Source organism: Bubalus bubalis, chromosome 5 (assembly GCF_019923935.1).
Source record: "Bubalus bubalis isolate 160015118507 breed Murrah chromosome 5, NDDB_SH_1, whole genome shotgun sequence".
Classification (NCBI taxonomy): Eukaryota; Metazoa; Chordata; class Mammalia; order Artiodactyla; family Bovidae; genus Bubalus; species Bubalus bubalis.
The window spans coordinates 61,689,405-61,703,384 of NC_059161.1; the positions used below are offsets into that span (position 1 = coordinate 61,689,405).

A 13,980-nucleotide genomic window follows, 5' to 3' on the forward strand; every position below is an offset into this window, starting at 1 on the left:
TTTTTCTTCTTTTATTTCAAATCTGCCATTGAGCCTGCTTTAGCGAACTTTCCATTTCAGTTATAGTTCAGTTGTTCATCTGGGTTTTGGTGTTTTTATGCATTCTATTTCTCTATTGAAATTCCCTTTTTATTGAAATAATTATCATATTTTTCTTTAATTTTTAGAACATAGTTATAATAGTTGCTTTGGCCCTCACAGGTAGACATTATTATGTTCTTATTATAAATGAGGAAAGGTGCAGAGCATCCGACTGAAATTTGGCTATAATCATACAGTTACCAAAGCCCCAAAGCTGGGATATAGTCCCCAACTGATAGATGTAGTCACAATATACTTTCCTTCCTTAAAAGAGAGTCTACATGCAAATAACATTCTTTGCTATTTTGATTAATGAGTGTATGACCATTTTCTTAGAATCCTACTTTCAGCACATAAAAGTGGGTTTAAGTCATCTCATGCTCAGGATTTCCGAACAATTATTCTTAGAGTGGTATCGAACTATCTAAACCTCAGGTCTTTGAAAATTCTCATATAAATGTCAAACAAGCACTATTCATTTATACTGTGAAGTCAGACAAGATTGTTGTTAGAGATTGTCATATAAAGTAATCAGATTTAAATATTTGAAAGAGCCTAGTTGTGTATGTATGTGTGTGATTGTGTGTATTGCCAAGGAGATTTTCATGCAATGCAAATCATTTTCTACATCCTTTACATGGGACTGAAATATCTCTGTTTCAGTCATCCCACAAAACACTAAGACAGTGTTTTGCTATCTTATAAAGTAGTCTGAAGGTCAGTTTTTATTGCTCTAAACTCTGCAATCTTTTGTGTTCCTGAGAGCATGCAGTTTTAGATGTAATCACTAATATTCTGTAAAAAATATTATGTTGCCATGGATTACCAGTCTCTCCGAGAGTACTGTAGATGAGACAGTTCATGAGTTTTTGAAGTTCCACCAAGAAAAATTGGATTTAGAGCCCTAAATTAAATTCACTGAAAGTTCAGATGTGCTGTCAGTATTAAACCAACCAAAGTGACTGTATTAAAATATGGCAGGTCTTTGAATTAAAAAATATAAGGTGCTATTTGGAAATAATTCTCTTTTTGTGTGTCATTGTGAGATTGTTAATACGGTTGTCTTATATCTATATCTGCATACAGACAGTTGGAATTTTAACATAACAATGTGAAAGGTGATAGTGAAAGTTGCTCAGTTGTGTCCAACTCTTTACAGTCCATGGAATTCTCCAGGCCAGAATACTGGAGTGAGTAGATGTTCTCTTCTCCAGGGGATCTTCCCAACCCAGGAATCAAACAGGGGTCTCCTGCACTGTAGGCAGATTCTTTATCAGCTGAGCTACCAGGGAAGCCCAACATAACAATGAACCCCGCCCCCCCCCCCAATAAGATAAAAGAGGAAGAATAAGAATGTATCTAGGTTGAATATTTTTCCTTAAAAATATGACATCAGTATTATCTACTATAGGTCTGGAGACATTGCCTTTAGGGAACCTATGTATAAGATATGGAATTTTACACATTTCAAATTTGGTGGTCTTGATATACTTTCTTAAAATGTTATTATTCATCTATAGCATGGCTTTAAAGTGGAGTGTATGAGTACCAATGAATTAGTAATAGCTCTTTGAGAGTCTTTGCCTGGTGTGTAGGATGACTTAACATTGCTACTCTATACTTCTAACAGTACTCGGTCCCTCAAGATTTGGTATGGTCCGTGTCAGCAGGTTCCCTTGCTCCATGACTTTCAGTTGGCTTCAGCTACATGTAGGAACTTCCAGTCATCTGGAAGAGGACTGGGAGAAAGGGAAGTCAGAATATTTAATCCCTAGCCCTGTGACTCAGTGTAGGAGTGGCCTTGAGCTGGTGCTGCCCTTCAGTGAGTGGTCAAATGATGCTCTTCTCACATCCCTCTGTGTCCCTGAGAGCTGTGCCCCTTTGAGCTAGGTATAAGTATAGGAAAAGCTGACATAGCAGGCTTGAATGCTTATCTTCAGAAAGATTTGCTTACAAAGTTGGCATTTGGTAGCCATCTGGGAACTTGGATTTTTTTAGCATTTCCCACCATCCTCAGAACTGTCGAGTGGCTCACTGTCCCTTAAATTTTGCATAAATGACATGGTTTTTGCTTAACACCTGCTTTCCTTCTGAGAGTCCGAAATTATGGTATGTGGGAGATAGAGGCTGCCTATCATGAATGGTTTCCAGTATGAACTCTGGGCGCTGAGTTTCTAATGAACTTCCCGGGTTGGCAACGTTTCATGTGTGTGTTCATGTCTTGCTGGGGGAATTAAACACATCCTGTGTGATAGGAAGCTTGTGCTTGGCTTCCCCCAGACTTCCCCCGTGTGCCTTTACCCTATGTTGATTGTACTCTGTATCCTTCCTCTGTAGTAAATCTTACCCAAGGGTAGACTTACAATGAGTGAATGGGTTTCTAGTGAATCACTGAAACTGGGGTTGGTCTTGGCCCATGACATAAAGAGTAAAAGAGCTTTGCTATTACTTCCCAGAGTACTGCTCCATGCCTTTTACTTTCTTTACCCTCTGCCCACCCTTTTGAAAATAGCTTTAGATCTTTATTAAATCATGTGAGTGCACTCTTGTCTTCTGAAACATTGACTATCACCTAGTGACTGTAGATATTTCATATGAAAATATTAATAATTATTTGATTCATGATTTTGTTTTTCTCAACAGAAAAAGTAATGATTTTAAAAATAAGTTAACAGTAACCTGTGCCTTTGTCATCTTCTTTAATGAGAAAATCTGTTAGATTATGCTTCCCTAATGGATGAAGGGTTATGTATCTTAAACCAGAAAGGGATAAATAAACTGGTGGTTGATTGCCCTTGAAATATAACTAGATATTGTTTTTCTCCTTCACCTTTATATATTCTGGAGAAAAATGTAGACTTACTCTTCAAAATAGAGAGACTAAGAAAAAATACACAGTGATAAGAAACAAAGTGTTCATAAAATATATTTATGTACTATAAAGATAGCACTAAAATCATGAGATGAATGCTGTTACATTCCTAATGGAAGCAATCATATAATCTCTAACATTCACAGTATTTTAAAATTGAAGTATAATTGTTACAATGTTGTATTAGTTTCAGGTGTACAACAAAATGATTCAGTTATATATATGTGTGGGTGTTAATTATTTTTCAGATTTTTCCCATTATAGATTATTACAAGATACTGAATATAGTTCCCTGTGCTAAGCAATAGGTCCTTGTTATCTGTTTTGTACATAGTAGTTTGTATCTTTTAATCCCAAACTCATAATTTATCCCTCAACACCCCACTGCCCCCTGCTTTCCCCTTTGGTAACCATAAGCTATTTTCTATGTTACAATCCCAGCATTTTTAACAGGTGTTAAAAGCAGTCATGGCACCTCTAACAGGTACTTTGTGTGTTCATGTAGTACATTTAAACTGTTTCTTGCTAATGTTTAGACTAACATCCTTAGCATCCATAGCTATTTGTATCACTAACTTTTATTCTTTCACACTGTGCTCTGTGGAGCTAGATGAGGCATTGCGCTTAATGGAATGGAAAGCTTTCTCTTAAAAGTCTAAAAATTATATGACTTAAATTTCAAGTTTCAACATAATTTATGTCAACTTTTAAATTAATTAAGTAGAAAATAAATATGCATCTTTGGATGATTTCTCAAAAAAATTCAAAGAAAGAAGAGTAAGACAAATACTGTATGTTTCCATTTATATGTGGAATCTTAAAAAATTAACAAATAAAGCAGATACAGACTAACAGACACAGAATAAACCAGTGGTTGCCAAAGGAGTAGTGTTGGGGTAAGGGTAAGGGAATTGGTGAAGTAGATGAAGGGGATTAAGAAGTACAAACTTCTTATTGCAAAATAAGTCACGGGGATGTAGTGTACAACACAGGGGATATAGTTAATAACACTGTAATAACTCTGTATGGTACATAATCTAAACAAGCATCAAATCACTGTGTTATACATCTGAAATGAATACGTCAACGATACTTCAATAAAAGTAAGTGCTTAAGGTAAACTTTTGTGGTTTGTCCCCAACCGTATTTGTGTCAGCTGTGTTGACCTACAAATGTGTTTTATATTTATAGATAAAAAGCTTTGTTTTAGAGAACACATGATGTATGCCCTTTGTTTATTAATGGCATGGTAAACCACATGTCTTCTTGATAAAGTAATCTTGAATCAGAAAGACCTCTTTGCTGGATATCTTACTTCAGTTTACTTGTGTCATTATTGATTGTCTTTGCTAATACATGCTCTCTTCATTGTAATTTAGCTCCATCCCAGCAACCTCCACCCAGAGGACAAGTTCAAAGTTCTTCTGCTATCAATCTTTCCTGGAGTCCACCTGATTCTCCAAATGCCCACCAGCTTACTTACAGTTTATTCAGGGACGATTCTGAAATCTACACAGTTGAAGATCAATACCCATACAGTGAGTTTCCAGGTTTGGTATTGGAAAGATAAAATATTCTGAGAATTGATACATTAGTTAAGTTCCTTGACATTGAGGAGAAATGCTGTTGTTTAGCTGTTGTTTCAAGCAGAGAGAGAATCACAGATCTCACTAATAGTCAAAGAAAGCTAGTGAAAATGAGATGCTTATCATTTGATAAGTCATGAACGCTTATCAAAGCCTCAAAGATGAAAAAAAAAATACCCTTTACAGCATTGATGAAGATATGGAGAAGCTAGAACTTACATAAACTGCTGGGCTATCTGTGTGAATTTGCTGGGATGACTTTTTACGTGGGACAACTTGTTAAAATATATAAGAATCCTTACTCTTTTGTAAACCATTTGACTCAGCAAACGTACTTCAGAAAATTTATTTCAAATGAAATCAAAAGTGGACAGCAAATCACAAAATACTTCCAAAGCTCCACTATTATAGTAGCAAAATATTGGAAAAAGTCAGACACTCAGAAAACTTTCAATAAATTATGGTACATGGCATGATAGAATCTGGTACATTATTAAGTAAATTGTAGAATATGGTTACCTATAAAATGCTGTCTTAGTTTACTTATCAGTGAATAGAAAATGTCCATGACATACTGTTTAAGGTATTGGGTTAAGATCTTATAGAAAAAACTAAATGAACCGTTTAGCCAACCCAATAGGTTAATTCAGTAGTAAAATCAAACATCAATTATACCCTTCAATCTAGAGGCAGAGGCATGTTTTCCAGAGTAACATATTGTGATCTGTTGATAACCAAAAGATATGAAAAATAACCTACCAATTATGTACATTTAATTAAAAACATAAAATACAACAAACTGATGTGTAGTTTTCTCTGTGTATAAGGATTGTAGAAAATTTATCAAATATTTCTGTTATAAGCATATCAAATTTTCAATTCTCAGGTTGAAAAGTGAACTTCTCTAAAAGGGAAAGGAGAGTGTTAACATGAAAGCAAATAGCTTAAATTTATGCATACATTGCCATTTTCACAGAGGTAGAACCCAGCAACTCTGAAATGAAATTGAGAGGGGAAGGATATGAACAAACCCATGAAGATTAGCTTTGCACCTGTAACTTGTATGAATGTTAAAGGATCTTGTGGAAATCAAACTATAGGGACCCATTATCTTTAACAAATTATATTCAGATATTTTAGATACTGTTTCCCTAAAAGAATGAAGACTTAGAAATTTTTACATTCATCTAACTCTGTCTTCTCTGATGCTTGCTTCCATTATGTTTAGCTACAAGCTATTTTAGGAAACTAGTTTTAAGTAATACTGAAACATTTATTCCAATTCAGGTTTCTATTTCATTCTCTTTATATAAGACCCAACTTTCCAAATTCTTGTTTAACATGCATAATTAGTTAGAAAAGTGTATAGAAACACTGAAGTTCCATAATCTTCCTCAAAATGATTAGTAAGCTACCTTGTTTTGACATACAGATTGGCATTACAACTTTTGCATAGCATACATTTTTATTTTATATATGTTGCCATAGGTTACACTCTGCACCCAGTTCGGTATGACTTACGTTACTACACCCAGTACTTTGTGTTATCTCTAAGTGTAGCTTCAGTACTTCAAGTCTTCTTTGAAGTTAATGGAAATTCTGAACTCCACGATGCAGATTGCAAACGGAAATGAACATCTGTCTACATCTGCCATGTTGGCAAAGCATCCTAAAAACCTGCTACTAGGATGTTGTTTTCTTCCAAATATCAGCGTGATCCAGGTGTCCTGAAACTTAAGCTTTTGTGATAGGAGAAGAGAGGGTTATACTAATATTGAAAGTGATTTAGAAGATGACAGTACCACTGGTTGGATTAATTCTACAGTTGTGAATTAGGGTCACTCTGTTTTCCATATATCAATATTTTATAGACCACTGCATGTGAACACCACACTCTGGCTCTTTTACATGATTGCACTAATATAGAATCTAAAGAACAGGTTTTTTTTATGTAATGTGTGCTTATTGACTAATCAGACATTTATATAATCCCATTAAACAAGGTATTATTTCTTAAATCCTTATCTTTCATTAAAAAATGCTGCTTCTGGCATTTCTTGACAATGACTATAATTAATGATGTGAAAATTATCTGCCTGATGGCATTTGAACAGTAAGAACAATTGGTTAATGTTGTCAGAACATTGTATCATTCTAATAATACCCTCATGTTTATTACTCCATTTCCAGTGTGTGGATAGCACGTGTAATATGGAGAGGAAACAGTACTTATATTCAGTCGGATGAACACAAATCTTTGGGTTAAATAAAGGCATTTGGAATTATAGGTGGAGAATCACTGAACTTTTCAAAGAAAATTAATAGTGTCGTCTTCCAAGCAAGTTTGACCATTTGGTTGAGACTATTATAGAATTCCTTGTTAGAATAAAACTTTTCCTAGCTGGCCTGATGCACTGTGGGATTCTCCAGAGTGGTAGTTGCCACGCTAAGATCATAACACACTGATATTTTCATCTTTAGAACTTGTAAATTATTTGTTCTTAATAATACCCGCTAATAAAGATGGAATCATTTTAAAGTTTATAAATAAAATTTTTAAAGGAAGTTAAGGTATAGTCAGTGATTTCCCTAAGTAACATTTTCTGGTTTTTGCATCCTCATTAGTTTTCGAGAGTAGGAGAGAAAGATGTAAGGGTAAAGTTAGTACATTGGGTGTTGCACATAATCAGCACTTTTAATATTATTTATCTCCCCTGCAGCATCAGTCAGGGTTGCCCACTGGTATTTTATGTGCCATAGTGGTGAAGGGAGGGCTTCCCAGGTGGTGCTAGTGGTAGAGAACCTGCCTGCCAATGCAGGACATATAAGAGACATGGGTTCGTTTCCTTGGTTGGGAAGATCCCCTGGAGGAGGGCACGGCAACCCACTCCAGTATTCTTGCCTGGAGAATCCCATGGATAGAGGAGCCTGGTGGGCTACAGTCCATAGGGTTGCAAAGAGTCAGACATGATTGAAGCAACTTAGCATGCAGGGATGAAGAGAACAGCTCTCATAGGACATAGCATGCTTTTGATTGTACTGAAATTTTAGGTGGCGGTTATTAAATCATTTTTTCCTACTTGAGTTTCAAACTAAAGGCAAACTAGACATAAGAATTCCATCTATAAGATGGAAATAAAAAATAAAACCTTCTTCATTACTAAGAGAAGCCAGACTGGAGAGTATAACTTTTGACCAACAGGAAGACAGATTAGAAAAGAAAAAAAAAAAAATCAATGAGTTGATTGAGTATGCTTTACTTTTTTTCTCTCCCCAATTCACAATCAATTAAATCTTTCTTCCTTAGGGATACCATGAGTGGGGTGAATAGTCCTTAATTGTTACTCTCGGGAAATGTTTCCACAGGGAAACTAGAGGAAGATTGTTTCTGCATGTGACCACTGCTTACATCACTAGGGACATTCACGTAGTTTAGATGGAGAGTTTTAGACAACTCTGTATCTTAGTGATTTCTACCTTTAATGTCTTTATCATTTATTATTCCACACTATATCAAGGGATCAGCGTAGTAAGTGGAAAGAGAGTTCAGTTACCCATGAGAGAAATCAACCAACCAACCAACCAACCAAACAAACCCAGAAAATATAAGCAGGGGATAAGGTTGAAAACAGAATAGAAAATGAAAATCAGGGGTTTTTATTATAAGACTTTTTAATACTACTTCCTAGAAAAAAATAGTTCATATATATATATGAAGACTTGTTCATTCAGTTATACTTTGTTCTTTGCTTACTGCATACCAGCAATAGTATCAACCACTAAAAATACAAGGCTTGAAAGAATAGTTCACATTATTGAAAAGAGACATAGATAAATACACCAAAATTACAATGTAGTGTATTAAATATTGAACTAGAATTGACTCAAAAGAGTATTAAATCTTTTTAGAATATTTCTAAGTATCTTATAAGTGGAGAATATATAAGTATCTTATATAAGTATACTTGAAGTATCTTATAGAATATATAAGTATCTTATAAGTGGAGGAGGAGTAAAAAGCAACCATGCTTGTAAGGGCAAAGACAGTGATTGAAAACCACTGTAAATTTCTGAAAAGCAGGTGACATGAGCTGAATTATGCAGATACTGCAGTAGAGGAAGAATTACTCTCATGGAAGAAATTGTATATGACAAGGCATGAAGGTGGGTGAAAAAATAGGGTTAATTCAGGAAACTTGCAGAGTTCTGTGTAGCTCTAGTGCGTGGTGCCACTCACGGGGGGATCGGTCAAGATCCTGACCCAGTGCATCTCTAAAGAGAAATTGCTGATGATCTTGGGCAGTAGTTTGTCTAAACACCTGATTTTGACTTGAGTGTATGTAAGTTTTTATTATAAATGTAGTATATCCAGTTAAGAAAATTTAAAAGAGCAAAAATTAAAGCCTCTCAATTCCAGCATTTCAATGTAAAAACTAATTTCATTTTGGAAAATTTCTGGGAGGGAAAATATGTACTCCAGTTTATTTTTCATAACAAGCCTATGCACTATTATATGTCCTATTTTTTTTCTCATGGTACTGTTTGGTCTTCATCACGTTTGCTTAAAATAACTATATAACATCCTATTAATGTAATATTAGAATAATATAACTCATGAAAAAATTCTACTTTAAACATTTCCTATTATAAATAGCAAATGCATCATTTTATAGGCTTCCCAAGGAAATGTTTCCTAGGAATCTGGCTACCAGTTGTGTCTCATAAAACATTTCTTACTGTATACTTGAGCAAGTTATTAAGTTGTTCCCTCTCGGTTTCAAAGCTGTTCTTTATTGCCTGCTTTGTGGTAGTGGAACTGGAACCTATAAACATTTCTCCTTTACTCACTGGGATGATCTTGAATTCTATCAGTAGAGGCTGTAGGAAGGCACCCCGAGGAAGCTGGAGGTTTCTTTTCCTGGTTGTGGTGTGCATTACTCTCAGAAGGTGATGTTCAGCCATACACAGCAGCACCCCTGGGAAGTTTCCCCTGAGGACCCCAAAGGGCAACTTCCCTACATGCTGGCCTCAGAAGAATGAGTTCTACAAGGTAAACTCAGGAAGATAGCACATGGCAGTCCCAGTAAATTCTGCTGATGCTCAGGTGGCACCTTCGCCTACCACTGTAGATGGTGACTTTCCAGTGAATTCTCCAGTACAGCCCCTTATCACGGGCAGCTTTCCTTGGGACTCTGCCAGTAAGTTTTTTTCCAGTAAGTTCTGTGGTGGAGCAACTCAATTGCTAGAGACCAAGTACCAAAGAAGTTCTGCCTTCCTGGAACCTCAGCAAATTTCACCATCAAATGGGCTATGGCTGCATTATCTCTAACAAAGTCTGGTCTCATCCCAGGTCTCAACTCTCTGGGTTCTGTTCCTTCCCTGGGTGATCTGCTTCAGTCTTAGGAGTAGTGACTTTTCCATCTCATCTCTTCTGCATTCATTAGAGATTTCTGGTCTCCTCAATAGGTAACACCCTTGTGTAATCAATCATACTTTGTATTCAACTTTCCTTGTTTAGGTTACTCTGTGGGTTCTGTGACCAGATTGAATTCTAGTCTAATATATAATATGTTTTCATGAAGAATTTGCAATGACATATTGAACAGAGTATCAATAATACCCTTCACTCAGATGTTCATTGTCTTAGTATATTCAGGCTGCTGTAACAACATACCACAGGCAGTTCAGTTCAGTTGCGAAGTTGTGTCCAACTCTTTGTGACCCCATGGACTGCAGCAGGCGAGGCTTCCCTGTCCATCACCAACTCCCGGAGTTTACTCAAACTCATGTCCATTGAGTCTGTGATGCCATCCAACCAACTCATCCTCTATTGTCCCCTTCTCATGCCTTCAATCTTTCCCAACATTAGGGTATTTTCCAATGAGTCAGTTTTTTACATCAGGTGGCCAAAGAATTGGAGTTTCAGCTTCAGCATCCGTCCTTCCAATGAATATCCAGGACTGATTTCCTTCAGGACGGACTGGCTGGATCTCCTTGTAGTCCAAGGGACTCTCAAGAGTCTTCTCCAACACCACAATTCAAAAGCATCAATTCTTTGGCACTCAGCTTTCTTTATAGTCCAGCTCTCACCTCCATATATGACTACTGGAAAAAACATAGTTTTGACTAGATGGACATTTAAGGACAAAGTAATGTCTCTGCTTTTTAACATGCTAACTAGGTTGGTCATAAATTTTCTTCCAAGGAGTAAGGGTCTTTTAATTTCATGGCTGTAGTCACCATCTGCAGAGATTTTGGGGCCCCCCCAAAATAAAGTGTCACTACTTCCATTGTTTCTCCATCTATTGGCCATGAAATGATGGGACCAAATGCCATGATCTTAGCGTTCTGAATGTTGAGCTTTAAGCCAACTTTTCCACTCACCTCTTTCATTTTCATCAAGAGGCTCTGTAGTTCTGCTTCACTTTCTGCCATAAGTGTGGTGTCATCTGCATATCTGGGGTTATTGATATTTCTCTCGCCAATTTTGAGTCCAGCTTGTGTTTCATCCAGTCCACCATTTCTCATGATATACTCTGCATGTAAGTTAAATAAGCAGGGTGACAATATACAGCCTTGATGTACTATTTTTCCTATTTGGAACCAGTCTGTTGTACCATGGCCAGTTCTAACCATTGCTGCTTGACCTGCATCCAGATTTCTCAGGAGGCAGGTCAGGTGGTCTGGTATTCCCATGTCTTGAAGAATTTTCCACAATTTGTTGTGATCCACACAGTCAAAGGCTTTGGCATAGTCAATAAAGCAGAAGTAGACATTTTTCTGGAACTCTCTTGCTTCTTTGATGATCCAGCAGATGTTGGCAATTTAACCTCTGGGTCCTCTGCCTTTTCTAAATCCAGCTTGAACATCTGGAAGTTCATGGTTCACATATTGTTGAAACCTGGCTTGGAGAATTTTGAGCATTACTTTACTAGTGTGTGCGATGTGTGCAATTGTGCGTTAGTTTGAGCATTCTTTGGCATTGCCTTTCTTAGGGATTGAAATGAAAACTGACCTTTTCCAATTCTGTGGCCACTTCTGAGTTTTCCAAATGTTCTTTCATATTGAGTGAAGCACTTTCAGAGCATCATCTTTTATATTTGAAATAGCTCAACTGGAATTCCATCACCTCCTCTAGCTTTGTTTGTAATGATGCTTTCTAAGGGCCACTTGAATTCACATTCCAGGATGTCTGGCTCTAGGTGAGTGATCAAGCCATGGTGATTATCTGGGTCATGAAGATCTTTTTTGTACAGTTCTTCTGTGTATTCTTACCACCTCTTCTTGATATCTTCTCCTTCTGTTAGGTCCACACCATTTCTGTCCTTTATTGTGCCCATCTTTGCATGAAAAGTTCTCTTGGTATCTCTAATTTTCCTGAAGAGATCTCTAGTCTTTCCCATTCTATTATTTTCCTCTATTTCTTTGCATTGATCACTGAGGAAGGCTTTCTTATCTCTCCTTCCCATTCTTTGGACTTCTGCATTCAAATGGGTATATCTTTCCTTTTCTCCTTTTCCTTTCACTTCTCTTCATTTCATAACTGTTTGTAAGGCCTCCTCAGACAACTACTTTGCCTTTTGCATTTCTTTTTCTGGGGATGGTCTGGATCACAGCCTCCTGTACAATGTCATGAACCTCTGTCCATAGTTCTTCAGGCACTCTATCAGATCTAATCCCTTGAATCTATTTGTCACTTCCACTGTAAAATCATAAGGGATTTGATTAGGTCATACCTGAATTGTCTAGTGGTTTTCCCTACTTTCTTCAATTTAAGTCTGAATTTGGCAAGAAGAAGTTCATGGTCTGAGACACAGTCAGCTCCCAGTCTTGTTTTTGCTGACTGTATAGAGCTTCTCCATCTTTGGCTGCAAAGAAAATAATCAATCTGATTTTGGTGTTGGCCATCTGGTGATGTCCATGTGTTAAGTCTTTTCTTGTGTTGTTGGAAGAGGGTGTTTGCCATGACCAGTGCATTCTCTTGGCAAAACTTTGTTAGCCTCTGCCCTGCTTCATTCTGTACTCCAAGGCCAAATTTGCCTGTTTCTCCAGGTATTTCTTGACTTCCTACTTTTGCATTCCAGTCCTCTATAATGAAAAGGGCATCTTTTTTGGGTGTTAGTTCTAGAAGGTCTTGTAGGTCTTCATAGAATCATTCAACTTCAGCTTCTTCAGTATTACTGGTTGGGGCATAGACTTGGATTACCATGATATTGAATGGTTTGCCTTGGAAACGAACAGAGATCATTCTGTCATTTTTGAGATTGCATCCAAGTACTGCATTTCGGGCTCTTTTGTTGACTGTGATGGCTACTCCATTTCTTCTAAGGGATTCCTGCCTGCAGTAGTAGATACAATGGTCATCTGAGTTAATTCACCCATTCCAGTACATTTTAGTTTGCTGATTCCTAGAATGTTGATGTTCACTCTTGCCATCTCCAGTTTGACCACTTCCAATTTGCTTTAATTCATGGACCTAACATTCCAGGTTCCTATGCAATATTGCTTTTTACAGCAACATACCTTGCTTCCATCACCAGTCATATCCACAACTGGGTATTGTTTTTGCTTTGGCTCCGTCTCTTCATTCTTTCTGGAGTTATTTCTCCACTGATCTCTAGTAGCATACTGGGCACCTAATGACCTGGGGAATTCATCTCTCAGTGTCCTATCTTTTTCCCTTTTCATACATTCCTGGGGTTCTCAAGGCAAGAATACTGAAGTGGTTTGCCATTCCCTTCTCCAGTGGTCCGTGGTTTGTCAGACCTCTCCACCATGACCCGTCTGTCTTAGGTGGCCCTACACAGTGTAGCTCATCATTTCATTGAGTTAGATAAGGCTGTGGTCCATGTGACCAGACTGGTTAGTTTCTGTTATTGTGGTTTTCAGTCTGTCTGCCTTCTGATGGAGAAAGATAAGAGGCTTATGGAAGCTTCCTGCTGGCAGAGACTGACTGAGGGGGAAACTGGGTCTTGTTCTGATGGGTGGGCCCATGCTCAGTAAATCTTTAGTACAATTTTCCACTACAGGCAGAGTGGCTTCTAAACCACAGAAATGTATTTCCCAGTGTTATGGAGGCTGGAAGTCCAAGGTCAGAGTGCCAGCATGGTTGGGTTCTAATGAGGGCTCTCTTTGGGTTTGCAGTCTGCCATCTCCTCCCTTTGTCTTGATGTGGTGAAAGGAACAAGGAATTTTTCCAGAGTTTTCTTTCATAACTAATTCCATTTGTGGACTCCACCCTCATGACCTCATCATTTTTCAAAGGCCCCTCTTCTTAAAGCATCACCTTGGGTATTCTGTTCCTGCTATCTGAACTTGGGGAATATACAATGTTCAGTCTGTAGAAGTCATTCTTATTCAGTCTTCAAATATTCCCTTTCCCCAACCATCATGACGGTGCTGGGGGGAAGGATAGCTTCCCTCTGGTCCTTTGCATTTGCA

General features: G+C 37.4%; 1 protein-coding gene across 1 annotated transcript in view; it reads left to right on the forward strand.

Moving 5' to 3' along the window:
* Positions 1 to 13,980, forward strand: part of USH2A (usherin) — a 940,802-nt gene that overhangs the window by 260,549 nt on the left and 666,273 nt on the right. The window contains exon 18 of the mRNA XM_044943197.2: positions 4,333 to 4,491. Within this exon, the coding sequence (XP_044799132.2) occupies positions 4,333 to 4,491 (159 nt within the window). The remainder of the gene's footprint in view (positions 1 to 4,332; positions 4,492 to 13,980) is intronic.